At 48.1% G+C, this 27,901-nt stretch overlaps 2 protein-coding genes across 15 annotated transcripts in view; one reads left to right on the top strand and one right to left on the bottom strand.

The window, feature by feature from the left end:
• The window catches only part of MMS19 (MMS19 cytosolic iron-sulfur assembly component), a 32,962-nt gene extending 14,628 nt beyond the window's left edge, over positions 1-18,334 (top strand). The window contains exons 3-31 of one of the 5 annotated variants that reach the window (XM_036111538.2): positions 818-918; positions 1,706-1,791; positions 2,172-2,246; positions 2,660-2,729; positions 3,105-3,233; positions 3,323-3,384; positions 7,997-8,083; positions 8,542-8,616; positions 9,197-9,274; positions 9,809-9,947; positions 10,200-10,354; positions 10,613-10,691; positions 10,975-11,100; positions 11,493-11,574; positions 11,881-11,978; positions 12,057-12,230; positions 13,142-13,297; positions 14,109-14,208; positions 14,711-14,813; positions 15,138-15,206; positions 15,427-15,553; positions 16,036-16,136; positions 16,284-16,340; positions 16,477-16,663; positions 16,983-17,065; positions 17,192-17,356; positions 17,438-17,497; positions 17,779-17,879; positions 17,959-18,334. In XM_036111538.2, coding sequence (XP_035967431.1) covers positions 818-918; positions 1,706-1,791; positions 2,172-2,246; positions 2,660-2,729; positions 3,105-3,233; positions 3,323-3,384; positions 7,997-8,083; positions 8,542-8,616; positions 9,197-9,274; positions 9,809-9,947; positions 10,200-10,354; positions 10,613-10,691; positions 10,975-11,100; positions 11,493-11,574; positions 11,881-11,978; positions 12,057-12,230; positions 13,142-13,297; positions 14,109-14,208; positions 14,711-14,813; positions 15,138-15,206; positions 15,427-15,553; positions 16,036-16,136; positions 16,284-16,340; positions 16,477-16,663; positions 16,983-17,065; positions 17,192-17,356; positions 17,438-17,497; positions 17,779-17,879; positions 17,959-17,986 — 2,953 coding nt within the window. In that variant the 3' untranslated portion in view covers positions 17,987-18,334. Of the gene's footprint in view, positions 1-817; positions 919-1,705; positions 1,792-2,171; positions 2,247-2,659; positions 2,730-3,104; positions 3,234-3,322; positions 3,385-7,996; positions 8,084-8,541; positions 8,617-9,196; positions 9,275-9,808; positions 9,948-10,199; positions 10,355-10,612; positions 10,692-10,974; positions 11,101-11,492; positions 11,575-11,876; positions 11,979-12,056; positions 12,231-13,141; positions 13,298-14,108; positions 14,209-14,710; positions 14,814-15,137; positions 15,207-15,426; positions 15,554-16,035; positions 16,137-16,283; positions 16,341-16,476; positions 16,664-16,982; positions 17,066-17,191; positions 17,357-17,437; positions 17,498-17,778; positions 17,880-17,958 lie in introns of all 5 variants that reach the window. The other 4 variants (XM_036111540.2, XM_078077286.1, XM_078077288.1 and 1 more) reach the window with 4 other exon arrangements.
• Positions 18,335-18,545: 211 nt separating this feature from the next.
• Positions 18,546-27,795, bottom strand: ZDHHC16 (zDHHC palmitoyltransferase 16). 10 transcript variants are annotated; one of them, XM_036111559.2, is made up of 12 exons: positions 27,601-27,795; positions 24,324-24,366; positions 23,852-24,099; positions 23,490-23,684; positions 23,258-23,346; positions 22,848-22,876; positions 22,112-22,245; positions 21,930-21,977; positions 20,994-21,079; positions 20,224-20,347; positions 19,953-20,023; positions 18,546-19,131 (listed from the first exon to the last, which is right to left on the bottom strand). In XM_036111559.2, exons 3-12 carry the CDS (start codon positions 24,092-24,094, stop codon positions 19,017-19,019), a joined length of 1,134 nt encoding a protein of 377 aa, XP_035967452.1. In that variant the 5' UTR covers positions 24,095-24,099; positions 24,324-24,366; positions 27,601-27,795; the 3' UTR covers positions 18,546-19,016. The 10 variants fall into 10 exon arrangements, with proteins under 10 accessions (XP_035967452.1, XP_035967458.1, XP_035967451.1 ...); XM_036111565.2 differs by lacking the exon at positions 24,324-24,366 and adding an exon at positions 27,324-27,478 and having other exon boundaries at positions 27,601-27,688; XM_036111558.2 differs by lacking the exon at positions 24,324-24,366.
• Between the last annotated feature and the right edge of the window lie 106 nt (positions 27,796-27,901).

Below are 27,901 nucleotides of genomic sequence, written 5' to 3' on the forward strand. Positions count from 1 at the left end.
CCATTCAAATTTAAATAGTTAAATTTAAATAGTTAAAACCTTTATTCTGACCATCTTACTTTATAAACTTCCAGTTATAAAGATTTTCTTTTCCCATAAGACCTTGGTTGCTCTCAGCATTTTTTCCTTGGTAGTAATATATTCATTCTCCTGTTTTGGTAGAAGTTGCAGCTGCCCATCATCTGTTGAGCCCTATGGGTAGCTGCTAAGCTCTGTTTCAGAGGAATGTCACTGTCGTCTAAGAGTAAGCCCAATGCCCAGTCAGCGCCTAGAGATGGATACTTCTGTTGGCTGTGGTGTCAGTTGAGTCTCTAATGAATGCCAGGTCAATCTGAGGATTGGGTCTTTAGGCTCTGGCTTTACTATTATCTGTAATACTAGGTACCTACCGAATACCTTCCTGGGCTGGCTTCCATGCCCAAGGGGTGAGTGTGACTGATTTCAAAATATTCCTTCAAAAGTTTGGTGGGCGCCTGGGTGACTTAGTTGAGCATCCGACTCTTAATCTCTTTACTCTACTTTAAAAAAAAACAAAAAAAACATGGGGCTCCTGGGTGGCTCCGTCAGTTGAATGTCTGACTCTTGATTTTGGTTCAGGTCATGATCTCAGGGTCATGAGATCGAGCCCCATGTCAGGTGCCATGCTTAGCAGGGAGTTAGCTTGAGATTCTCTCCCTCTCCTTCTCCCTCTGCCTCTGCTCCTCCCACCACTCGCACGCTCTCTGTCTCTCTAAAATAAATAAATAAAATCTTCAAAAAAAAAAAAAAGGTGTAAACACGGTTATGTCAGGCTCTCTCTATCCTTACTTTCCCCCAGGTCCTCTCTAGAAAATCCAGAACCCCGAACTCGGGCACGAGGAATCCAGCTTCTGTCACAGGTGCTCCTCCAGTGTCAGTCCTTGCTCCTGGAGAAGGAAGGTACTGCCATCACTAGTAGGAGTGTCTTCCTGGATTGCTGAGCCAAGGCCTGCCTTGTCTATTCAAGCCAACTTTCCAGGGAGGGAGGGAAGAAGGGAAGACATAAGGAATCTGTGAACTACTAATTCAGCATCTTCACTCCTCACTGTATATGTGGCAGGGATGATAAGAATCGTGACTGAAGACACTGGGATTTCAAATGTAGCCTTAGACATTTTTTTCAGTGTATCTTCCCCTCTCTGTAAAATGGACAAAGTAGTACTTCATAGAGTGGAAGAGTATGTAATGAAACATCAAGTGCTTTGAAGTCCCAAGGAAAAAAGCCAACAACTTATTTATCTTCTATAGCATAGTAGGAAAACTACAACCTGTTTTTATAAATAAAGCTTTATTAGCCTATAACCACACCCATTTGTTTACCTCTTGTTTATGTTGCTTTTATGTTACAGCAGCCAAGTTGAGCAGAATTAAGTAGTTGTGACCCATACTTTGTCCTGCAAGCCTAAGATATTTACTCTCTGGCCCTTTGAGAAAGTTTGCCAACTCCACTTCTATAGAAAGGAAGTTCTGGGGTAAAAGTGGGTTCAACTGTGGACCTATGTGAGAATGGATAATAAGAGATGTTCACCTATTTTCCTAACTGATCAAGGCACTCTCAAATGGGAGGGCATGGGACATATTTCTTAGTGAAGGAGAAAATTTGTAGTGAAGCCCAAACAGGAACAGCCTTTACAGACTTTGGGAAGGAGCCTGTGTAAAATAATGGCTGCATTTCTGGTTTGTGCAGTGGTACACCTGATCTTATTTTATGAGAACCGGCTGAAGGACCATCATCTTGTGATCCCATCTGTCCTGCAAGGTTTGAGAGCACTTGTGAGTTCTCCTTTTTCAATACATACTATGTTTGCAGGAGCCCTTTTCCAGTGAATTTTGTCCTGTCCTTTGGCGGGGAGACTCCCAAGTGCTGAGGAGCAGATGCCCAAATGTGGGACTAAACTAGTGTCAGCTAACTTCACTTCTGTTTCTAGTCTAGAAAGTAAAAGTATTTTGGGGGGACTGGAATTCAGAACCAAAGTGGAAGGAGCTGCAGAGAATTAATCAGATTGAGAAAAGGGACCGCATTTCTCACTCTTAGCACTTCTTCCTGAACCTGGATGTTGTGTTTCCCACTGTAGCTAATTATACCTCTTCTGGGATTGTGTCTTCAAGGGTAGAATTCCCTCTGTGCTCACACATCTCCTTTTCTCCCCCAGAGCCTGTGTGTGGCCCTGCCTCCAGGGCTGGCTGTCTCTGTGCTTAAAGCTATCTTCCAGGAAGTCCACGTCCAGGTGAGTGAAGACAGTCACTTTTGTATTCTCTGTCTTCCAGCCCTGACATATATGACAAGGATTAGGTGGCAAAAAAATACTGCCTTCTAAGTCCTGAACTTTATCAGGTCTTTGACCATGTTTACATGCTAGTCTTTGCTACTCTATAAGGAGAAGGAGCCAGGCCATTATGTCTGACCTGTGTCCTCTCACACCTGAAGAAAGTAAAGCAGACAGGTTTTGGTTATTGGCCCCGCTGCTGTAACTGCTAAGCCAATAGCCATAGCCTTTCTCTGCATTTCTTCTTAGGTTCATCTTATACTAGTATAAAGAGCACTGTCCACTTAGAGATTATGAAGCAGGAAGTAGTTTTGTCAGCTCAGGTATTCTTTAAGCACTTTCTTTACTTAGTTTCGGTCTCTCCCACCCCCAAGTCCCTGCCACAGATGGACCGACACACAGTCTACAGTATCATCACCAACTTCATGCAAACCCGCGAAGAAGGTAAGAGGCAGCATTCTTTGGCAAGTCTGAAAAGCAAGCGTATCCTTTTTCGCCCCATTATCAGGACTCATGTTTAGCCTGGCAGTCCTATAGGAGACCCAATACTCTGAAAAGAATGAAGGGAAACTGGGGGGTCCACTCGGTCCCAAGTAAAGGAATGTAGAGTTTGGGCTAATATTTTAAATTCTTACCTCTAATGGTTATATATTGATGCACATCTCTTCACTGTGTACTCTCTTGGAATAGGAAAACAAAAAGGGTGTGCTCTGGGAGGCAGCAAAGGTGGGCTAGCGATAGTAGAGGGAGAACACAAGCCAGAAGAAAGCCCAGCTTTCTATCTCAAGGGATGGTAGTGACCTGTTCTCTCCTCCCCAGAGCTGAAGGGCCTTGGAGCGGACTTCACCTTTGGCTTCATCCAGGTGATGGATGGGGAAAAGGATCCCCGAAATCTTCTTGTGGCTTTCCGCATTGTCCATGACCTCATCTCCAGGGACTATAGCCTGGGTACGTCCTTACACTTTGAATTAACTGGTTAGGGCTTGTCCGATGAGTGAAAATTGTAAGTTGACCTCATTGTTTCTCTGTTACCTTAGGACCCTTTGTGGAGGAGTTGTTTGAAGTGACGTCCTGTTACTTCCCTATTGATTTTACCCCTGTAAGTAGCCCCTTTTATTCATTCATTCATTTGTTCATTCATTGATTCATTCGAATATTCCTTGAGTCCTCCTGTGAGTCAGGTCCAGTTCTGGGCACTGAAGGGACAGCAATGAACAAAGGAGACATTCCCTGCCCTCGTGAGCTTACGTTTTAGTAAACTGGGAAATGGAGAAGCATTTGCCATCAGAGGAAGGATTCAATTCAGTGGGTATTTGGGGGCTCCTCAGGCTACAGGATGGTAAAACATGGTTCCTGCCCTTGAAAGCTGAAACAATTAAGTAACAATATGAGATTATGGACCAAAACAAGTGGTGTTATAGTTGTTCAGAGAAGACCAAGTTCAGTGTGAGCTAGAGTAGGAAGAGTAGGAAGGCATTCACAGATAAGATGGGATTTCAGTTGGTTTCTGAGGAATGATAGGATATAATCCTGGAGTCTGAGGGGTGATCTCAGGCAAAAGAAACAAATTGACAAAACAAAGAAGACCTAGTTGAGCACAGCATGCTCTGACCCCCTTGGACCTTCCTCCCACTCTGCATCTTGATATCCCTTCTACTTCCAAAAACTCAGAGTCGCACCACTATATGGATGTGCATGGGTATGTGTACTGCAAGCATTAGTGGTTTCAAAGAAATGAAAGGAGTTAAATCACAGCACACCAAATAACATCTGGGTATTGACTCTTAGCGCTTTTAAAGTTACACAGCCATCTTTTTTGCAGGGACTTGCTTCCCAGCTTATTCCAGTTGACACCACGGTCCTTGGGGCCACCTCTCCTAAAATTCTCTTCATCTCTTCTGTAGTGGTCATCACTACTTCTAACTCAGAAGAACTTGTGCCTTTGAAATCTTGAAAGCTCTTTGTTAGGCCACCAGGTTTCTGTTTTTGCTTTATTTTTTGTTTGTTTTGAAAAGATAATACATTCACATGATCCAACATCTAAATGCTGTAAAAAGGTGAAAAATCTGTTTACCATCATTTCTTTCTCTGTTGTCAACCAGTTTTATCAGTTAAGTCTGTATTTTATAGAACTTTTTCATCCATATATAAACAAATGCTCCCCAACCCCTACCAATGGCAGCATATGTATACACTTTTCCTGTACTTGGCCTTTTTCACTTAGTGTATCTTGGAGAGCCATACTCAGTATATAAGTTAGTTCTTTATTCTTTATGGCTGTGTAGTATTCCTTTCAGTGTGAATACCTAATTAATTTCACTAGTCCTCTATGGGATAAAGATTGTTGCTAATCTTTTGTTGTTACAGGCAATGCTGCAACTTATATATCCTGTACATGTATTGTTTCACATATATATGGATATAACAGTAGGATAAATTCCTAAAAGTGGAGTTGCTGGAATATATGCATTTATAATTTTAGGGCAGGAAAGAGTAAGTCATTCACTTTTTTGAAAGGTAATAGAGTGAGCATGATTCAACATTTAAAGGATGGGGGGTGAAGCCTTTTATACCCCTTTACTGCAACCACCCATTTTCCTTTTAGAGATCATCACTGCTCCCAACTGCTTATCCATTTTCTCAGACATTCTAGGCAAAAAAAAAGTTATAGATAATTATAGGAGAGTTTCTCTTTATTTGAGCAGGTTTTTTTTTTTTTTTTGTAAGTAAATTATGCCCAACATGGGGCTTGAACTCACTACCCCGAGATCAAGAGTCGCATGCTCTAACTGAGCCAACCAGGTGCCCCTCAAGCAGATTTTTGTATGTTCTTCTGCACTGCAGTCTATATGGGAAGCAGAAAGCTCTTGTCAATTAAAATAAGAGACACCTGGCTTTCATGTAACTCTGTTACACTAAAGATATATTCTTTATGGTCCTATCAATCCCTTTTGGCCATATGCCATCATCATAGTGGATCACATCAGTGTAACTGAGGGTTTCTTTGATTTTCACTATGCATATATGCTCATTCTAGAGCAGGGGCAGGCAAACTTTTCTGTAAAGGACCAGATAGTGACTATTTTAGGCTTTGCAAGCTGTATCATTTCTGTCACAACTCTTCAGCTCTGCTGTTCTAACACAAAAATGGTCATAGACACGAATGTGGTAGTGTCTGTATTGCAATAAAACTTTATAGGCATGGAGGGGCGCCTGGGTGGCTCCGACATTAAGAGTCTGCCTTTGGCTCAGGTCATGGTCCCAGGGTCCTGGGATCGAGCCCGGTGTCGGGCTCCCTGCTCAGCGGGAAGCCTGCTTCTCCCCCTCCCACTCCCCCTGCTTGTGTTCACTCTCTCACTGTGTCTCTCTCTCTCAAATAAATAAAATCTTAAAAAAAAAAAACTTTATAGGCATGGAAATTTAAATTTCATATAATTTTCATGTGTCACAAGATATTATTCTTTTGGGGGTGCCTGGGTGGCTCAGTCGGTTAAGTGTCTGCCTCCAGCTCGGGTCGTGATCTCAGGGTCCTGGGATCAAGCCCCTCATCAGGCTCTGAGTTCAGCAGGGAGTCTGCTTCTCCCTCTCCCTCTGCCCCTCGGCCCCCCCAAAATAGATAAGATTTTTTTTTTTTTAAGATTTTATTCATTTAATTCACAGAGAGACAGCAAGAGGGAACACAAGCAGGGGGTAGTGGGGGAGGGAGAAGCAGGCACCCCGCCGAGCATGGAGCCCGATGCGGGGCTCGATCCCAGGACCCCGGGATCATGATCTGAGCCGAAGACAGACGCCCAACAACTGAGTCACCCAGGCACCCCTCAAATAAATAAAATCTTAAAAAAAAAAAAGATATTCTTTTGATTTTTTTCCCGCAACCATTTAAAAATTTAAAAATCATGGGATTGAGAGTACACTTATCTTGATGAGCACCAAGTAATATGTAGAATCACTGAATCACTATATTATACACCTGAAACTAATTTAACACTGTAAGCTACACTGGAATTAGAAGAAAAAAATGTAAAAACCATGCTTAACTTGGCCATACATACAGTCTCAACTGGTTGCTTCCTACTCCTAATGCAAAGGAGATGTTGAATCTTCCTTCACCATCACCCTTGGGATTCCTTTATCCTTGCTCTTCCATCAGAGACCCTATTTCCCCAGGCCGTCTACTGCACCTATATCTCTAAGATTAGAGATGTCTGTTGTGCCTTCTCCAGAGAATTAAACCTCCAGATTCTGCTGAAGAACGGGAGGAGCTGGGAAGCAATCTAGGTGGTCAGATGGCTTCTCTAACCCCACTCCCAATTCCAAGGCACCTGGTACTGCCAGTGCAAAGCGTTTTGAGGACTGCGGTGTGTGTGGGTAGTTACTCAGCTGTTCCCACGCCTGCTGAGGATTCTGTTGTCTTGGCCTATTCATTCATTTTCTTATCCATCTGCTTTTCAGCTCCTAAAATTTTATTGCCAGCACCTCTTAACCTATTTTCTTCAACCTTTAGCTTTATGTCTTTTCTTTTAAATTTTTATTTCTATTTTTTTTTAAGTAAGCTCTACACCCAGTGTAGGGCTTGCACTCACAACCCCAAGGTCAAGAGTGGGATGCTCCACCAACTGAGCCAGACAGGTGCTCCTAGCTTTATATTTTGTTTTTTTGTTTTGTTTTTGGTTTTGGTTTTTAGATTTTATTTATTTATTTGAGAGAGAGAAGGAGCAGAAGCAGGGGGGAGAGGGAGAGGGAGAAGCAGGCTCCCTGCTGAGCAAGGAGCCCAGTGCGGGACTCGATCCCAAGACCCTGGGATCATGATCTGAGCTGAAGGCAGACGCTTATGGACCGAGCCACCCAGGTGCCCTAGCTTTATGTCTTAAAAGAAAATCCCTTTGCTATATTTTTCGTGTTGCTTCTAAAGAGGAAAAGGAAAATCTGATACATGCTTTTACTCTGGCTTTTTGACACAGACACCAGCAATGCTTTTTATGTTCCCAGAATTATACCTTTTTTATAAGGGTGGAAAAATAGAAATGTCCATCAAAGGGGAATTATTTAAATAAATTGTGGCTCAACTATACAATGAAATAGTATCAGCCACTAAACCTAATGTGAAAGAATAATTTAATATTACAGAAAAATGGACCTAATATATTAAGTGGGAAAAAAAGATCATAAATCATATGTTCAAAACAATCACACTTTCTTTTTTTTAAGATTTTATTTATTTGACAGAGAGAGACATCAAGAGAGGGAACACAAGCAGGGGGAGTAGGAGAAGGAAAAGCAGGCTTCCTGCTGGTCAGGGAGCCCGATGCGGGGCTCGATCCCAGGACCCTGGGATCATGACCTGAGCCGAAGGCAGACGCTTAACGACTGAGCCACCCAGGCGCCCCAAGAATCACACTTTTAAAAGTATATTTTAAAGAGAAAACAGTGTCTACTAACATATAGTCACAATATATAGAGAGAGAAGAAAGTAATGTACCAGAAAGTCAGAGTGCTTCTCTCTTGAGTGGCAAGATGATAGATCAGATAGAAAATAAATGCCCAACAGACAGAAATTCTCAAGGAATGTGTAAGCAAGTCTTCCTGCTGGGGCCTCCTGTCACACTATTCTGTCAGATCGGGTGTAAATATCACCCAATGCTGGGTTAAATCATGTGTCCAAGAGTGGTCTGAAGAGTTGTGCAAACCCTTGGGTCTTCTCCCTTTTCCAGCCACCTAATGATCCCCATGGAATCCAGAGAGAAGACCTCATCCTGAGTCTTCGAGCTGTGCTGGCTTCGACACCGCGGTTTGCCGAGGTGGGTCTAGCCAAGGTTACGTGTGTAGCCTCTGCCCAAAGAAGGCTCTGAAGAAAGAACAGTAAGAGCATGGGGAAAAAGAAAGATCCAGAATACATTTTTAGGGTATGGCATCCTGCAAGTGTCTTGAGGCTTATGTGGCAAGTATCTTCAGATCTTCAAAGTGGAAACCTTTACCATCTCTGTTTAAAATAATAATCCAATGTCTATATGGTGCTATCTTTTAAAATCCTGTAGTGTTGCCAACTAGCTCATTTTTCGGGTTAACTGGGAGTCTGGCCACAGCTTGGCAGGAAGGTTGGTTTACAGTCACAACTCCTGACTCAACTCTTTGTAGCTCTTTAATGTAGCCCCTACCCCTGGGGACAGGTGGTAATAAAGATGTAGTTGACCTTGGTGCTTTGGTGTGGCTATGACACTACCCATCTCAGGCTTCAGTTCTTCCTTCTCTCCCACAGTTCCTGCTGCCCCTACTGATTGAGAAAGTGGATTCTGAGATTCTGAGTGCCAAGCTGGATTCTCTGCAGACTCTGGTGAGGGATTTCTCTTTTTTCCAGGGTCCAGCTGCCTTTAGACAATGTAGAGGTACTAAAGGGTATAGACTCAGAGACAGGGAATAGTTCAGTGGCCTTCATGAGAGGGATACCCAGAATCTGGGCCTATATGTTGACCCAAAGCCCTCCCAGCTACATATTGTCTGGTCCAATAGTAACTGAGTGGCAGCTGAGGAAAGGCTGACCAGGGCTCCTCCTTTTTTTTTTTTTTTAAGATTTTATTTATTCATTTGAGAGGGAATGAGGGAAAAGCAGACTCCCCGCTGAGCTGGAAGCCCAACGTGGGACTCGATCCCAGGACCCTGAGATCATGACCCGAGCTGAAGGCAGACGCTTAACCATCTGAGCCACCCAGACATCCCAGGGCTCCTTCTTTATGCTTATTTTCCATCAGTCAGGATGAGCTCCCATTTTTCTGTGACCTGATAGGATTCTTGTGAAATCCTGCTGGTTCTTCTGCTGAGAGCCATGCTCCTTCAGGTGCCATTTTGCTGGGGTGCCTGCCTGTCCTCGGAAGTCTGATTGTGTAGATAGCTGATACCTACACTTTCCTTGGCAGAATGCATGTTGTGCTGTGTACGGACAGAAGGAACTAAAGGACTTCCTTCCCAGCCTTTGGGCTTCTATCCGCAGAGAGGTGAGTGTTAATTAGATAAACTCACTACTGTTAACTCCCAGTTGTCAGGTATCAGAGGAAGTAACACACCCTGTCCTTTTCCCTGTCGCAAGCCAGTAAAGGGGCATACTTCTAGTTGAATGACGGGGAAAAAGTCGCTACATAGGGTCAGCTGTTTGGTGATGGCACACAATCACTTTTTCGTAGTGCCCACTTCCTGTCCTTCCATGGTAAGGAGCATAGGTCATGGTGCCTCTGGCACCATACTTAATAAGGGGGTGGAGGGGAGAGGAAGAGACTTAGGAAAGGGGATCCCAATAGCCAATGCTCCAAGTTGGTATCCTGTTTCTCAAAAAGTATGTGTATCAATTCTAGTGGGACTAAGGACTTGGTGAGAATACACCTGTTGAGAAGAAACTCACTTGAGGAGTTAATTTCCATTGCTCTGCCCTAAAGGCTCTCAAAGCCCACCTCTCAAAGGAAACAGGCAGTGGGTGGGTGGGCTCTCACCTGGTGCAGGCTCACCTCAGTAGCCATGGGATCCCTCCCTGACAGGTGTTCCAGACGGCAAGTGAGCGGGTGGAGGCCGATGGCCTGGCGGCTCTCCACTCTCTGACTGCGTGTTTGTCTCGCTCTGTGCTGAGAGCTGATGCTGAGGACTTCCTTGACTCCTTCCTTAGCAACATTCTACAGGGTAATGGGGCCATGGCAGCCAGAAAGGGGGTTGAGCACAACAGAAAGAAGTTCCATAAAGCCAGTGACCTTTTATGACTAGCCCTCCATGTTCAGTGATTTGGGTGCTGAAGCCCTACTTTGAATTGAAAACACTTTGAGTGGTAACTGCTAGCAAACTGTCCCAGGTCTCAATCTCTAACTTCTGTGGATTGCAGGGGAATCAGGCAACATTCAGCCTACTCCCCAGGTCTGTGATGTGCTGCCTCTCTAGACTGCAGGCACCATCTTTGTGAACCGGACATGAAACTGGTGTGGCCTAGTGCCAAACTATTGCAGGCAGCTGCAGGTGCATCTGCTCGGGCCTGTGACCACATCACCAGCAACGTGTTGCCTTTACTGCTGGAACAGTTCCACAAGCACAGTCAGGTAAGGAAATGGAATCTTTCGAGGAAATGATGGGACCTCTTGCTAGGATCCCTTTCACAGAGAGAGAGCTAAGTGTTGAGCTTGTCCCATATCGTATATCTTGGGTTTTGCTCTCATCAGTTGCTGCTGGTTCCCTTGTTCACTCTCTTCCTGACACTCTTACATAAAAGGATAATTCTCCCTGCTTCGAGAGGAGCAGGACTGAAATCCTTTAAAATATTCTTTGATACATACACCATACACCTTAAAACATTACAGAGCAACCAGCGACGGACAATCCTTGAAATGATCCTGGGTTTCTTGAAGCTGCACCAGAAATGGAGCTATGAAGACAAGGGTGAGATCACCTTCCAGGTGTGGTGTCCTAGGGGCTGCTGAGCACTGTATTCCTATAAAGGATGGCAGGCAAAGATTGCTACAGAGAAGTACTCAAGAACAACAGTGGTCCTGTTGTTCTGAGTTTGTAGCACAAGAGAACACTTATCAGATGAGGCCTGTTTATTTTTTCCCCAGTGTACCTCCTGGACACCCAGTGGATTAAGTTCTTTGAATCTTGCCCCAAGTTGTCTTTGCAACACTGCTGAGTCAGGGCTTTCCTCTAACCTGGACTTTGTCCCTAGATGAAAGGCCGCTGAATGGCTTCAAGGACCAGCTGTGCTCACTGGTGTTCATGGCTCTGACAGACCCCAGCACCCAGCTTCAGCTTGTTGGCATCCGTACACTCGCAGTCTTGGGTGCCCAGCCAGGTACACTTAAGAGAAAGAGAAAAGAAAGGGTATCGGTCCTTCCTTGCGATTTTCTGTCTTCAATGAAGAGCAACCTTAATTCCCTGGTTCTCACCGCGACTGTGGATGATTTGGGATTTTTTTTTTTTTTTTTTTAAGATTCTATTTGAGAGAGAGAGTGTGTGCATAAGCGGGGGGAGGGGCAGAGAAACAAGCAGACATCCTGCTGAGCGGTGAGCCTGACGTGGGGCTTGATCCCAGGACCCTGAGATCATGACCTGAACCAAAGTCAGCAGCTTAACCGACTGAACCACCCAGGCGCCCCGCAGTTTGGGATGTCTAATAGGACTTTGGGAAGGGTGGTGGTGGCTACAGAGGAAGAAAGATGAGGTTTGTGTTTCTTTCTCACACAGATCTCCTGTCTTCTGGGGACTTGGAGCTGGCAGTGGGTCACCTGTACAGACTGAGCTTCCTGGAGGAGGACTCCCAGAGTTGGTGAGACTCAAAAGCAGCGAGATAGAGCAAGCTGTTCCAGGGCTCTGTGCTTCTGACCCTTGACTATCCCTAGGGGAGGGGGCCCTGTGCTTGACTCTGCCTACCAACTGATTGGAGATGTCAGACTTCTCTCTTTTGAGAGCATTAAGAAGCCCTGTCCAACTTCGTGGTGTAGGTACTTGAGTCCTGCTCTTAAGCAAGGCAGGCTTGGGAGTCCACACCACTGAATCTGCTTAATGGCAGGCCTAGGCAAGAGAACTGTGGGCCAAGGCTCAGCTATTGCTCATCTGCCCTGTGCCCCGGCAGGGTGGCAGCACTGGAAGCATCAGGAGCCCTGGCCGCTCTCTACCCCGTAGCCTTCAGCAGTCACCTCGTGCCCAAGCTTGCTGAGGAACTGCGCAGAGGTATGTGTCTCTGTCCTCTGTGGCTCACCCCTTCCCAGGGACGTTTGGGGCCTTCATGTGTGCCATCACACAGTGAAGTCATGTCTCCTGGGTTGCTTTCAGGGGAGTTAGATTTGACTAGAGGGGATGAGCCCACCAAATGCTCCCGGCGTCTGCGCTGTTTGCAAGCCTTGTCAGCTGCATCAACGCATCCCAGTATTGTCAAGGAGACCCTGCCTGTGCTGCTGCAGCATCTCTGCCAGATGAACAAAGGTAATACCAGGAATAACCATCAAGGAGCTGGGCTGAATGGGGAGCCGTAGGCAGGTTTGGAGTTGATGCCTCTAAGGCAGTGGTTCCATCGGTGGCTCTATGTAAGAGTCACATGGGAACCTTTAAAATATGTCGGTGCCTGGGCCTCAGTTCAACTGAGTGAGTGTCTGAGGAGGGATGGGGCTTGAACAATGGGAATTGTTGAGTGTCCGGGTGATTTCAATGTGAAGTCAGAATTGAAAAGCACCACTCTAGGGCCGTGCTACTCAAAATGTGTTCCATCCACCAGCAGCGTGGGCGCTGTCTGGGAACTTCAGTGCAGAATCTCAGGCCCTCCTGATCAGAATTTGAACAGGATCTCCAGCTAGCTCATACGCACCACTGCTCCAAGGCAGAAGTGACAGCAGCTGTTGCTGCTGTGGACCTATGCAAGCTCACCGTGGGCCTCACTAAGTCCCTAAGCTCCCGGCTTGGCACTGCCCAGCCTTCTGTGGCAGATCCAGTGGGTGTTCCAGCAGCCGTTACATAGTAGAAAGAACACTGGACTAGGAGTATGGCCGGGGTTTGACTCCTAACTTTGCACTTACTGTGACCCTGGAAAACCACTGGTGGTTTCATTTAGCCTCCGCAATCTCCTCTATGAAATGGGAGAAATGATACTTCTCGGGTGGTTATGAAAACGAGAGGAGAAAACGTATTAGTGCTCCTATTGCAGAGCTGGCACAGAGCTGGTGCTGCTCCAAAATCGGAGGTGAAAAAGAACAGCCAAGAGAATAAAATTATTTGGCTCTTTGTAAGACACTCTTGGACTCTTTAGTCACTCATCTTTGATTACTCTTCCCATATTCTGTATCTGAAAGACCTGGAAGTGCTTTTAAGGAAACGACAGAGAATATTTTCTCACCACACAGGGAATATGGTTGCAGGAACCAGTGAAGTTATTGCCGTCTGTCAGAGCCTCCAGCAGGTGGCAGAAAAATGCCAGCGGGACCCCGAGAGCTGCTGGTATTTCCATCAGACAGCTTTACCTTGCCTGCTTGCCTTGGCTGTGCAGGCTTCCATGCCAGGTGACTTTCTGCACCCCGCACTTCGCTAGCTCTGCCTCCTCTGGGCCTCAGCCATCCACTAATGTTGAACAGCGCTGCCACCCTGAGTCTATCGCTGGTATTACATTTTGTACCAGCAGAGGCTTCCTTTGAATCCTTTGTCCCCAAGGTGAGATTTCACTTCAAGCAAAGGGTGCCAACCTGACCGGTGTTAGCAACACTCAGAAGGATGCACACCTTTTTTTCTCTATAACTGCTATGTAATTAGTTTAGCTAGAATGAGGCTCTGGAGTTAAGCTGACCTGGTTGGGTTTCATCTTCAACTCCACCGCTTGTTAAGAGAAGATATTTAGCCTTTGTATGCCTCTGCTCCCTCGCTTATAAGGGGAAGATAAAGAGTAGTATCTACGTCACAGGGTAGTTAGTAAGGAGTAGATAAGAAGGTGTGGTGCCTGGCAACGTAGTATATAGTATGTACCTGTGGTGGCTCCACGTAGGTAGCTGCTGTGATAATGAAGACCCGTGACAATACATCTGTGTTATCTTTAAGTTTTGGAAAAAACTATTTCTGAAGTTAAGGTCGTAATAGCTAGCTTTATTTTCCACATTGCCCAGTCTATGGACAGCACAAAGTTCTCAAGAACTCCTTCTGGTGCCGTGCTGGTGCTCAGGGCTACTCGGTGCTCTAACCCTACTAGAGGACAGGTTAGAAACTGCTGCCATTGTGACTGGGGTCCTGATGATGACAGGACCTAATCATCTGAACCATAGTCATAGCCTGGTGATTCTTTGTGTGTGTGTGTGTGTGTGTGTCTGTCTGTTGATTTTTCAGAGAAGGAACACTCAGTTCTGAGAAAAGTACTGTTGGAGGATGAGGTCTTGGCCGCCATGGTGTCTGTCATTGGCACTGCCACTACCCACTTGAGCCCTGAGTGAGTATGATCATTGATGTGGCTTGATCCTAGGCAGGAGGATAGCAGTCTTGGGGAGAAGCGGCAGGTAGCTGCCTTCTGAGCTGTCCTTTTACCCAGAATCAAATGTGGAGGGAGTAGTTTTGCTGACAAAGTAAAAGGAAGGGGCTTTTTAGCACCAGGGACTATGAGGGTAGTGGAGGCATGGGCTAATGGCTCTTAGCTACAGATGTGCATAAGAATCACCGGTAGAGCGTTTTGTTTCGTTTTTTTTTTAAATATACGTTGAGTTCTCTGACTAGACTGTAAACTCCAGGAGAACAGGGATTTAATCTATCTGGTTCACTCCTAAATCACCAGGGCCTAAAATGGGAACGGTTCTTAGCACATAATATATGCTGAATTAATACTTGCTGAATGCGTGAATGATCATGTTCTGGCCCATTGACTCAGTGACTCTAATGTGAACTCAGGGTACTTCAGAACCCTAGCTCCTTGGTAATACATAGTCTTCCATCCCCAGTTTAGCTGCCCAGAGTGTCGCCCGCATTGTGCCCCTTTTCTTGGATGGCAACATCTCCTTTCTGCCTGAAAACAGCTTCCCTTGCAGATTCCAGCCATTCCAGGTGAGGGTCTGATGGATCAGAAGGGAAAGAATCTTGGGACTTTTTTTTTAAGATTGTATTTATTTGAGAGAGAGTGCGCACAAGAGAGCACAAGCGGTGGAGAAGGAGAAGCAGACTGCTGAGCAGGGAGCCCGATGTGGGGCTCGATCCCAGCACCCTGGGGTCATGACCCCAGGCTGAAGGCAGCCGTTTAACCGACTAAGCCACCCAGGCACCCCAGAACTTCTTTCCTTCAAATTTTTAGGGCTAATCTGGGATGGGTTTGGGGGCAGACAAGCCTGTTGCTGGCAGGACAGGCTTGCTGGAGCTCTTCTTCCTTTATAGGATGGCTCCTCAGGGCAGAGGCGGCTGGTTGCACTGCTTATGGGCTTTGTCTGCTCCTTACCTCGAAATGTGAGTACATTTGGGGAGTACCCTAGTTTAACCCTGACAAGGGGAGGCAGCTCCCAAGTGACTTCTGGGCAGAAACTTGCCATAGGCTAAGCTGATCTTCTGTTTTCCTCACTAGAGAATTTAGTTCTCATCCATCCTGGCCCCTGCTGCCACTTTCTACTGGGTATCTCTTGGGGTGCGAGTGTTCTCTTCGTGCATCACATGGTCAGGTTTTGTGTAGGTGGAAATCCCTCAGCTGAACCAACTCATGCGGGAGCTTGTAGAGCTGAGCTGCTGCCCCAGCTGCCCCTCTTCCTCCACCGCCGCTGCCAAGTGCTTTGCGGGACTCCTCAACAAGCTCCCTGCAGGTACTGAAATGAGGCTGGGGGTTGGGAGCCTCCTGGAATCGATTACTGATGAAATCTTGGAAGTTCAGCCCTTATGCTCTTTAATTATGCTCTTTAAAAAAGGAGCTGCTAATAATGTAATAGGGACTTCCAAGGGACAGCCCTTGGGACAAGAGTCGGGACCAGAGTTGGGCAAAGCATTAAGGGACTTAAGAAGGTAAGAGGGTTCAAGCAGAGTGCTCTGTCTAGGTCTGTCATCCTACTCCCCACAGGGAGCTATTAGAGATGATTTTTTACTAGAAGTAGACTGCTCTTTCCGAATACTAGCACCCATGTTAGGAGATACCAGACTCTCATGCTAGTGTCCTAGAGCTGAGTGGGCAAAGTCACAGCCAGAATGATACCGTTCTTCTAAAGGCTTCTCAGGGAGCTCTGCATTTGACATATCCTTTGTTGTTAAAGGAGAAATGTGTAGCCTCTGCATCAGTGTTTCTTATTTTTAGGGCAACAGCTGGACGAATTCCTGCAGCTAGCCATGGACAGAGTAGAGGCTGGCCTGAGCCCTGGGCCCTGTCGTAGTCAGGTCTTCACACTGCTTCTCTGGGTAAGGAGCCAGAATGGATTCTGGTTAGACAGAGACAATGATGTCTGGTTAAATAAAATTTCTCCATTTGACCTTGAACCATAAGCATGCTTCTTGGAGTTCTGGGGTTTGAGTGTCATGCCCTGACTGTTCTCTCTCTGATTACAGGTAACAAAGGCCCTAGTACTCAGATATCATCCTCTCAGCTCCTGCCTTACAGACCGGGTAAGTCCATTCTGGAGACAGGAGAGCCAAGGACCTACACAGAAACTTTCCTGTTTATTCTCCCAGAAAGGACAGCCATCCTCCTCTTGCGTATTTAAGATTGATTCTTTTCTTCTGGTGCACCTCTTTTCTCCAGCTCATGGGCCTCCTGAGTGATCCAGAACTAGGCCCAGCAGCAGCCGATGGCTTCTCTCTGCTCATGTCTGACTGCACGGACGTGCTGACCCGTGCTGGCCATGCTGAGGTGCGGATCATGTTCCGCCAGCGGTTCTTCACAGATAATGTGCCAGCTTTGGTCCAGGGCTTCCATGCTGCTTCCCGAGGTGAGAAGGGTCTAAAAGAAAGGCCCCAAATATATAGACCTTTCCTTTGCTCAGGCCACATTCCCTCAAATAATTTAGGACCCGAGTGCTTCTTTAGAGCTATACTGTCATCTGTACCTGAAAGGCTAAATTTCCACATTCTTGTCCCACTTTTTTCCTTTGATGAGCCTATCTTGCCTTTTCTGAGCTTCAGGGTTTTGGGGGGTTTTTTCCCAACCTTTTTCTAGGCTGATGTCCCAGCTTCATAGAGATTGGAGTTGAATTCCCAAGCTCTATGTCTGAGACCAGTTTCTCCCTAAGCTTTTCCATCTTTTTACAGATGTGAAGCCAAATTACCTGAAGGGCCTGTCTCATGTCCTTAACAGGCTGCCTAAGCCTGTGCTCTTGCCAGAGTTGCCCACGGTAAGCCCTGCAGTCAGAGCCTCAAACAGGGACTAAGCCACTGTCCCCAGCTGGGGCATGGTGAGGTGGAGGAAGAGCAGGCTCATCACATACGTGAACCTGCCCGCCTTCTCTGTGGCCCCTTAGCTGCTTTCCTTGCTGCTGGAAGCCCTGTCCTGCTCTGACTGTGTGGTACAGCTCTCCACCCTCAGCTGCCTTCAGCCTCTTCTACTGGAAGCACCCCAGGTCATGAGTCTTCACGTGGACACCCTTGTCACCAAGTTTCTGAACCTCAGCTCTAGCCCTTCCATGGTGCGTTAAGCCCCCACAGCTCTTTGGCACCTATGTCTCTCCTTCATGGGCCTCCCGTTACCCTCTATGGTTGTGTTCCAGGCTGTCCGGATTGCTGCACTGCAGTGTATGCACGCTCTTACTCGTCTGCCCACTCCTGTGGTGAGTACCTGAGATGGTCCTCTCTGGCCTGGACCCTTCTTAGAAGAGCCAGAGAAGTACCTTTTTGCCTTAATCAAGTGGGACTGGCCACCCTGCTGTGTGATTGAGGTATACACAGGCAAGGATTTGCCTGACTACCCTGTAATAGAACGGCCATCCTGCCACAGAGCATTCTCTGGAATCACTAAAGGAGACTAGGAAGAACATTAGTCGTAGAGTCCGAGAAGCAGCCCTTTCAGTTGCTTTGGTTGAGCAAGGCCGTGGCTCTTCTAACCCCACAGCTGCTGCCGTACAAACCACAGGTGATCCGAGCTTTGGCCAAGCCCCTGGATGACAAGAAGAGACTGGTGCGCAAGGAGGCAGTATCAGCCAGGGGAGAATGGTGAGTTTCTAGGTCATGGGCGAGATGGGATTGAAATGAGCCTCATCGCTGATGCTGCCTACATTCTTTTTGCCTACAGGTTTCTGCTGGGGAGCCCTGGCAGCTGAGCCCTCGGTCCTGGCCGAGGCTGTCCTACAGACAATCTAACCTGGAATTACTAACTATCAAGCCATCTTGCCTAAGGCAGGGAGACCACTGGCCTCTGATGGCCTCTCCCTGGGCCACTGTTGCATGGCTCTGTAACATAGGAATCCTGACTTCTAATGGCTTTGTGAAGTAACTGAGTGTGAGACCACTTGTGTTTGAAGAAAGATCCTGGTCTTCGGGCTTTTCCATTTATTTGTCAGAAAAAGGGAGATATGCTGCTGAGGGGCGAATGCAGATGAATGTGGCTTTGAGGACCAGAATGATGGATGTGTGTGTACCTACTAGAGAATAAAGATTTCTTTTGGTAATGGGGCGGTCAGCTATTTCCCGCTCCCCACTTATGTCTTTGTGGCACCTAACTAGAGCACCACTGCGTACGCTTAGAGGAACACTAACAAGAATTCTTTGGGGCATCCACCCCTCCAAGTAGAGCACAGGAAGCATGACCAGAACACTAGGCCTTGACCCTGACTTCTCCCTTCCTCGCCCTCTAGTAAAAGCAAAGAGAAGCTACATATCTTTAAAAATCAAATACCTTTATTTTTCACCTTCAGCAGCATGTGAGAAGTGGCAGTGACCTCAGCAGTAGGCCTGGTGTCTTGCCCTGTTGAGAAGCCAGAATCTCCGTTCTACTGTTCAGGTGTTTTCTCAGATAGCAAGTGGGAGAGGTGGTGGCCAACCCCAGTGCTGGAACCTGGAGGAGGTTGGGGTCAGCACCTGGCAGGGTTGCTAGCTGCCTAATCTCCAGTCTGGGGCTGGAACTTCAGTTTGCCTGAGCTGAGTAAAGGTACATCAGTCCTAGGAGTTTTCCACATCATGCCTTGTTTCTGCAGTAGCCAGGAGACTGGTCCTTGAGTTGTCCCTGCATGGTACTCTACGGCAGGCCCACTGACTTTTTTTGCCCAAGGATTCCAAGAAGCTATCCTTGGAGGCCCTTGAGACAATGCAGGAAGCAGAGTGGTGCTCAAGCTGTGGCTGACACAATCCAGCTCACACTGCCATCACAGAGGCTGAGTGAGCAGTCACCCAGGGAGGGGGGTCCCAGCTCATTCCATTCCCATGGGGCAGATGACTGGAAGGTAACAGCACCCGAGTAAGCCAGTGCCTACAAGAGAAGATAGAATGTCTGAGTTCCAAGAGTTCCTGGTCTTCCTTCCTGATCCTCCGTCCTCAGCAAGGATTCAAAGTATCCTGAAGCCACCTTGGCATTAATCCTAAAGGTAACAAAAGTTCTAATTTGTCCAATGTGCCCTCTAGTGCCTTGAGGGCCTCTAGAGGTTTCAAGCTAAACTTCTAAGGGGCCACTGCAAGCAGTGACAGGCAGGAATGTAATGAGGACGGGAAAGGGAAGAGGGCAGGTACTTCTGATCACCTGATTATTACTGTCTTGGGAATTGCAATTTGAAAAGTGGTTTACCCTTGTCTCTTGGGCTCAGGGAGCGAACTTCATTTTTTTGTCTTAGGACTTCTGTTACAAATAGATTACTGCAATCCCACATGTTGCTGGCTTGAACTCCAGACACTGCCATACAAATGGGAGGAGGTTGGTGGTCACTATGTCCTACCTAGAGGTCCCTTCTTGACAACAGCTCTCTCAGGGTTCTGTTGTGGTCATCTGTAAGCCTCATATGCATGTACACCACACAGTTTTGGCCGTAAGCCCCTTTGGCTCAAATGAACAGTGATCTCTACTCCCAGAGTCTAGATCTGCAGTGGTCCATTATGGTAGCCACTAGCCCACATGTGTCTATTTAAATTAGTGGAAATTAAATTAAAAATACAATTTATGGGTGCATTAGCCACGTTTCAAGTGTTCAGCAACCATATGTGGCTAGTGCCTAATGTCTTACACAGCATAGGTACAGAAAACTTTTCTTATCACAAAGAGTTCTACTGGATGGCACTGGTCTAGATGTTTTACTTTACCTTCCTGTGTCCACACCCAGGAATACCTTCCAGTTGTCCAAGCAGCCGTAGTTGTAATGATTCCTAAAAACCTAGAGCCAAGAAAAACACAGGTTTCTACAAACCCCTTTTTACTTAATCCCCTCCTAATTTTAGAGCCTAAACTGGCTAAGCTAAGGCTCAGCTAGGCAAGTTCTGACCTTTTATGACGCCTATTGGCCCTGACCATGGCTTCTGTTTTCAGGACAGCAGGTTCAGTTACCCTCCACCCCAAGCCCTCAGCCCTACTCACTCTGCCCTTGGCCTGCAGCCGACGTCTCTCCTTCTTGTTGATGTGCCTTTCGATACTAGTCTCACCTCGACTGATGAGAACAGCATGCCATACAGTTAGGGCACCCAAGGCAAGTGCTACGGAACTAAGAAAAGAGGGGCCAAGATTGGTGGCGAGCTTAGGGGAGGGGGCGGCTACAGGTAGGTCTGAATCTGAAACTGAGCTGAGCAATAATGATCCACTAGAGACCTCTCTGCCTAAGTCTTATCTCCCAGCCTACATCCTAGGTGAGTTGTTGCTTCAGTACGTCTATAAAAAACACCAATGAAGAAGCATCGACATGTGGAAAGAAGGGTAGGGAAACAAGTCTGCATTGCTAATAAAAATGGTCCATATCTCCTAAAATCCCCATGCTTAGGAAACAACAGCAGATAGAGAAAGCACCAGGTTTAGAACAGGAGGCACACAATTCCAACTGCAGCTCTCCCATTCCCAGCTATGATCACACAGCAACTCACTTCGCCCTCTGCTCTTCAGTTCTCATCTGGAAATTGCACTGCCCTACCCTGAGGCAGGAGTTTAACTTACCTTGGCACAGAACGCTCAGTGCTAGCATCCTTAGCATTCCCTGCCCCAGAACGCTGAAGAAAATGAAGCACTGACTCTTTGCCAAGCTAAGTCACACTAAGAAGAGTGGCAGATGACGGGTGGGTCCCTATCTACACATGGGCACTAGAATGGTTTTCCCAAAGCTGCCCCCCATTAAAGTGTCAAAAATGAGCGTTCGATACCTGCACAGGAACCAGAGGTAGACAAGACTCTTGTGAGTCACCCTTTCTCGGAAGGAGAAGGTGGGTGGTGGGGTCTGGTGGTAAGTCTAGAGAAAGAAGAGCAAGGGGGTTCATTTGCTCTGTTGGTCTCCACCACAGCCCCCAGCACCTGCAGGCAGGGAAGGGACCAAAGCCCAGGGTGAGAAAGTAGGGAGTTAAGCCACAGAGGAGTCAGGATGGCAGCCAGATGGGTGGGCCAAGCCCGGCGGCATCATCATGTGGACACACACTGGGCAGGGCGGGTCTGGACAGGATGGCAAAGCACAGTAGGAGCCGACCCTGGGCCTTCAGATTTGACAACACAAATGGGGCTCCAGGGGAAGCCACTCCACTTCCCAGCGAGAACTCCCTCACTATGTGGCTGCAATCCTCAAGAGAGGAGGCCCACACCCAGAATGCAAGCACAAGTAGGGAGAACTGAGCTCCGATTAAGGGCTGAAAGGGCAGCAGAGGTAAGTGGTACAGTCCTGAGCCCAGGACCTCTCAGAGTAAGGGGTCCTAAAAGGCCCAGGGGAAGGGACGATCCTGACAATGGATGCAGAAAGACCAGGACCAAAGGGTGATCAGACTGGCCCAGCCTGATCTCTGTCCCCTGGAACCCCATTACACACACTAACACAGACTCCTTGCTGCTCAGGCCATCACCAAGGCAGAGTCCTTGCTCAGCCCAAAGAAGGTGATAATGGGGTAGAGAGCCCAAAACTGTCACAAACCAGGGACTTCAGTTTACCCCAGGCCACCCAGTCAGCAGATAGCTTCCCAGAACACCCCTGATCCAGGCCTGAGAGGCCCCTCAGCCAGCCTCTACAACTCCACTAGCAGGCGGGCCCCCGCTGCCTCAGCAACCCCATCCCCCTGGCCTGAGCAGCAGGAGGCAGTGGGGTGGGGACGGCCCACCTGGTTGGCAACCGCCTGTAGTTTGTTCTTGTCGAGCTGTTTCATTTTCTAAGGGGATGGAAAACAGTGCTGGTTATACTCTCAGGCCTCTAGGACGGCGGTGCTACCAGCCCCACTTCTTAGGGACAGATTCCATGCCCCAAAATTCTACTGAGCTGTCCTGCTCCTAACTATGGGCTCACCTCGATGGCAGCATAAGCTTCCCGGAAAAGGTCCCAACTCCCGTAGCTGCAGTAGACACAGCCCAGAGTCATGAAAAAGCAGAAAGAGAAGAAGTACCGATGGTTATAGTGGCCCACACAGTTGTTTAGCCAGGCTGGGGGGGGAAGGATTAAGGACAAGATCAAACAGAGCTGCTGGTCTCTCTGGTTCATCCCTGCTTCATGATGGCATCATCCAAGCACAGGGCTTCCAGTCACCAAGAACTATTCCTCAAAGGCAGGAAAATATGGGACTGTTTCCAGAGGTTAAAGCTTTTCAGAGCCTTCACTAGTCCCACTGAGAAGTTGTGAAAACTGAAATCCTTCAGCAAAATGAATCTGCCAATACTCCAACCTAGCTGGGGTTAACCAGCCACCTGTAGGGGACCAATGGTTCTATCGGGCACACCCAGTGGACAACATGAAGCCCAAACATCTTAACACCCCACAAATGTTAGCATGATGGTCTACAAAAGAAAGAACTGTTCAAATAGATGCCCTGCTCCAAGATCTGTCCCACAGAGAGCTTATAAGTCTCCGGCTCCCCCCCGCCCCCCCCCCCCCCCGGAGATGGCCAGTCCCCACCACTCCTCTTCTACTAACTTTTCATGAGCCCAGTATCCTAGGAGGGATGATGCCTTGGTTGCAGCATCACAACCCAGTGCAGGGCTCTGGAGCTAAAGAAAGGCCTCAGGCAGAAGAGATCATAAAAGGATACGGCAGTGATGATCCATCTTCAGCACACACCTGTGAGGGAGGGACACAGGCTCTGTTACGGTGGCCAAGGTTCTTGAGAGGTCAGTGCCCATCCTTTCCTACAAGGCCCAGCATCCTGCTGAGGTGGAAAGGGCACAGACTTTGAAGACAGGCCTTGCTTCAAACCCTGCTTCATTGGCTACATGATCTTGGACAAGGTTAACTCATCTATGAAGCACGGTGTCCACAAGTGGTGACAATGCCTAACCCAGGACCATCCTGAGGACCAGGTGTCACGATGTGAGGGCACACTGCCTGGTATATGACGGGCGTTTCATAAACGTCTTCTCAAACTTTAGGTCTAAATTTTGCCCTAGGGTTTCAGCAAAAGGGCCACAGCGGGGGTTCACAGCGAGCAAAGCCAAGACCCACCTATTGCAGATGCTGCAGTGGTGTGTTCGGGCTGGCTTGGGGTAAATGCACTTCTTACAGATGGAGACTGTTGCGATATCATTCCTGCCCTGTGCAAAGGGAGAAAAGCATCAGGACAACTGTGACAGCACAGTTTTGTACCTCAGAAGATACCAAGGCACTCTCCCCACCCCTGGGGCTGCTCCCACAGCCGGCAGCTCTACGCCTCCCACGTGCCCCCGTGGGGACCCACCTGGGGTGGGTATCCAGGTGGAGTGGTGATGGCCTGGTAGTAATGGAAGACGATAAGGATCAGATTCCAGTGGCTGTAGAAGAAGTGCCAGCAGAGCCGTGGCACTGAGTACGTTCGGAGGATGAGAGGCAGGACACACAGGTAAGCGATGGCCACGATGGAGCTGGTCAGCACAATCACCAGCACCACGAACACCTGCCAACACCAGTGAGGTCGGGGAGACACAGTGAGAGTTTGCCAACACCAAGAGCAGACTCAGGAATTTCCCTGGGGTAGGGGGCTGGTGTGGGTCCCAAACCCAATGTGGGTCCACCAGACACATGTCCTTCTGCTAGCCCAAAACATCCCTGGGCATCACTCACCACCCCACACCAGCGGATCACGTTGTCCACCAGCCAGTAGATAGGCTCAAAGGCAGCATCGACAGCGGTGTCACTGCCCCCAAAGGAGTTGTAGAGCAGGGAGCGCACGCAGACCTTGCCGTAGCGCCAGCGCTGTACCAGGCCCCGGAGCAGAGGCAGGCGGCGGCGCCTGGAGCCCAGGAGCAGAAGCAGGCGCAGGCAGAGGCGGGCGGGCCCCAGCAGCAGGCTCCGCGGGCCCCGCATGGCTCCTAGGAGAGCACACCATTGGGAGGAGCCAGCCCGGTCCCGGCCCTCCCTAGCCCACCAGAGAGGAGGAGGCGAAGACCTAGGATGAGGCCCACCTGGGCCAGTCACCAGCTGTGGGAAGTAGGGAGGTCACTTCACTTCTCTGCGGAATGGCTGGTGCCGGCGTCCCAACCAGATCACACGGGGTAGGGGCCAGAGGCTCTGAGCCTGCAGAAATCCTACTTACATCACACCACTTGGGTGCACCGCAAATCCAAGATGAGGCACACCTAGAGCGAAGGGCCACAGTAAAGTGCTGAGGGAGAGGCAGGCTGCTCCAAGCCAAGGCAGGGTCTCTGGAGTTGCCTGGGTGGAGCACAGCTGACGTGCACAAAGCTGCCACCATGCCTCTGTGGACATGGCCATCATAGCAGAGGACTCCAGGGGTACCCTGCCTGCTCCAGCCCATCAACCTACCTCCTGACAATTGTTCTTCACCAAGGAAGGGCCAGTGGGGGACTAAGTGCATAGCATGTGGATCCTACATCTAGATCTGCCCTGGTGCTGAATCTCTGCAAAAGATATTCATCTTTCCTACTTCCTCTGGGCTGATGTTACAGGCCACCACACCCAACCTGGTAGCATGAGAGTCCCTGCCTCCAGTCAGGACACCTCAGCTATCCTGCATGACATAAGATGCTTTGTCTCCAATTCCAGTCCCAGCCCCACCCCAAGGATACAAAAGCCAAGACAATTTCAGTTGTTCACAGCAGAATAACACCACAGGCAGGAGACCCTGGCAGTGGGAGAGGGGCCTTCATGCTGTGGTTCATGAAGACCACAGAGCCTATCCTCTGTGATGAGTCTCCCCTGCCCAGTTCTAGCTGGACACTCATGAGTCTTCTCTGCAGCTGCTGCCCTTGGCCCCAGGCTTCCTAACCAGCCTTCCCACCTCTGCAAGTACCTTCATCTCCTCTATGTGATTTCTACCTCACTCAATAGCCATGGCAGGTCAGCTGCCCAGGCAACGTCCAGCACAGAAGTCATGGCTCCTTCAACGTTAGTCTCCTCAATTCTGCAGCTTAAAGCCCTTACCAGAAAAGAAATTATCTGACTTTCCCCTAGGGCTACTCTGTCCTCAGCAACTCCACTGACTTATTTAACAGGCAGCTCAAAACCCAACAGAAATTGGAGGAGGCTGCTCCAGCGGAGTGATGGTTTCAGTTCAGTAACTGGAGCAAGGTACTCTCCTTGCACACTGGCTTATCACTAAAGGCCTTTCAAAACAACAACAACAAAAAAACAAATAAACAAACAAAAAAACACTTCAATACCTCCTTCCACAAGCCCTGTAATGACCTAAGGCAAAAAGGAATCCGGGAGACAAGACCAGCAAAGAGAAGAAAGACAATTCAATAAGGACCTACTGTGCATCAGAATAAAGAAACTGGCCATTCCCATCACTCCTAGGAGCTAAGAGATTTAAGAAGCAGTGTAGAAATGAGAGAAAGGAAAAAGTCAGCCTTCCTACTTCCTCTTGAGTTGGAGTCCTGTTGCTTGGAACCATGACTTGGCTTGAAGCATGAGTTTTCAAAATAGTGTATGGCTGTAGTCAAATGTAAGAGACGAACATTTTACCCCACAACAAATCCAAGTGACTCAGATTGTCCACATCACTGTTCATTCCCTTACTGTGGCTAATGGAGAATTTCCTATTTGCTAAAATACTCTTTACAGCAACAGCTTGCAAATAAGATGCATTCCTCACCTGTTAATGAACACGAATTATATGCCATCTCTCCTGTTCTACAAAAAACCCAGAAACATTCCTTTTCAGATTCTCCACCTTTCAGACTGTCCTCAACCACCTCTGGTATTCCTGAGCTCTATAGGAAATGCCTGCCTCAAGGACTAGACTTACTCTCATCCACCCCATAACCTGACTACTTAGGGCTCCATACTGCCCTTTAGTAGTTCTGTGACCTTGGGCAAATCACCCAACCCTGCTGGAACTCAATCTCCTTGTGTCCTCATTCAGTGACAGGGTAGGGTTAAATGCTAAGGTCCTTTCCAGCTCTAACCCTTTATTGTTCTATATATACACTTGGTTAAGGTATAAATGAAAAGTTTACAAAATGCCTAGCACGATAACCTGGCTCATAGAAGGGCTCAATAATTGCTTGTTGAAAGAATGGAGGATGCAGAAGTGGTGAGGCTGGTCAGACGTCTATCTGTGCTACAAATAATAGCAAGTGCACTCCTGCCAATGTGATAACACTAAAAAAGTATCTGATGCTATCATTCTTCACGGTCAGTAAAAAGAAACAGAAACCATTGTTAGAATCATAGCACTTAAGAGCTAGAAAAGATTTTAGAAAACATGTCCAACCAGAAATCAACCCAAACATGTAAACTGAAAGCTTGTAGATGCAGAGCTACAGATCAGATTTGAGTGAAGAGTTTGAAGCCAACTCCCTCCCAACTCATTTTAGCTAGTGGAGTTTAGGGGGTATGGGGATGCCAGGGAAGAGATACTGTGGTCCATGGGACCACACTTGAACATACGGAGTTCCTCATTTCTCAGGAAACTGAGCTAAACCAGAATTGAAAAAAATTGTGTGTGTGTTGTGGTGGGGGGTGGAGAATCAGAGTGAACATGGGAGGAAACAGAGCAAAGCAGAGCTTCACTATCACCCCAAGCACAAGCCTTTAGTACTCTGATCCCTCAGTAGCAACCACAGGCCATAGTGCCGTCTGCCACCAGATTAGAGGGGATTGATGGCCACAGCACTCCCCTCTTTCCAAGGCTCTAAGTCACCATCTGTTTTCCAAGGGGAAACTGGATTAGTGGGGGCTGGAGGGTTTGCACAGGGAGGGACATATTCCAAAGCCACCAGAAGGCAAGGGAAACTGAGATGAAAAGTCATAGCAAATCTCATCTGGACAAAGATGCTGCTCTCAGGATGTTTGCTGTGTTAAGCAGTAGTTGTCAGTCATCAGTAAGAGCAGCATTCTACTCATGTGCAGACTTCCCTTCCGGACTAACGTGTTTGAAAGAGAAAAAGTTAAGGATGGGCCCACACGACCTGAGATCCGCTTGAGAGGATTCGACTGCAAGATCTGAAGCTGCAGTCATAAAAACCGGGAACAGGCTTTATTTCTGAGTGGGGTGGCGTGGTCAAAGTGCGATGGACTGGAAGTAAAAAACAAAAAAACAAAAAAACTTGGGTTCCGGTTTGGGCTCTACCTTTAACTATCTTTGAGCCACTGGACAAGTCAAATCCTGTCTCTGGATCTGAGTTTCCAAATCTGTAAAATGGGCAAGTTGGGTCGGCTGACCTCCTTCCAGCTCCGCGCGTTACGCTGCCCGAAGGGTGCACTCCGCCAGACTTGTGCAGGGCACTGCCGTGCAGGGCGGGGCAAAAAGAGAACAGGAACCCGGGCTCACGAAAAGGCCCCGAACAGGGCCCGACCCTAGAAAAAAGGGCAGCACTGGGGAGCAAAGGCCGCGGCTCCGCTCTTACCTGCCGCCTGCCGACTCCCCAGTCAGCCAAATGGAACCCCACAGCCTCCGCCGCCGCTCACTGCCACCCCCTCCAGCTCCGCAACCCGTTCAGGCTCGTTTCAGTCCAACCAACCATCGCCCGCCACCCGCAGCACCAGCCCGCAGACTGGGACCCGCCGCCAGCCCATCCTGGACCACAGGCGCACGCGCAGGCGGTCCGGAGCCCCGCCCCCGGACTGGTCCCGGGGCAACCTGGGAAATAAAGTTTCCCGGAGGAGGAGCTCCCGAAGATCACGTGATAAATCATACCAATTGGCGCG

This window comes from Halichoerus grypus, chromosome 7, assembly GCF_964656455.1.
Source record: "Halichoerus grypus chromosome 7, mHalGry1.hap1.1, whole genome shotgun sequence".
In the NCBI taxonomy this organism is placed as follows: Eukaryota; Metazoa; Chordata; class Mammalia; order Carnivora; family Phocidae; genus Halichoerus; species Halichoerus grypus.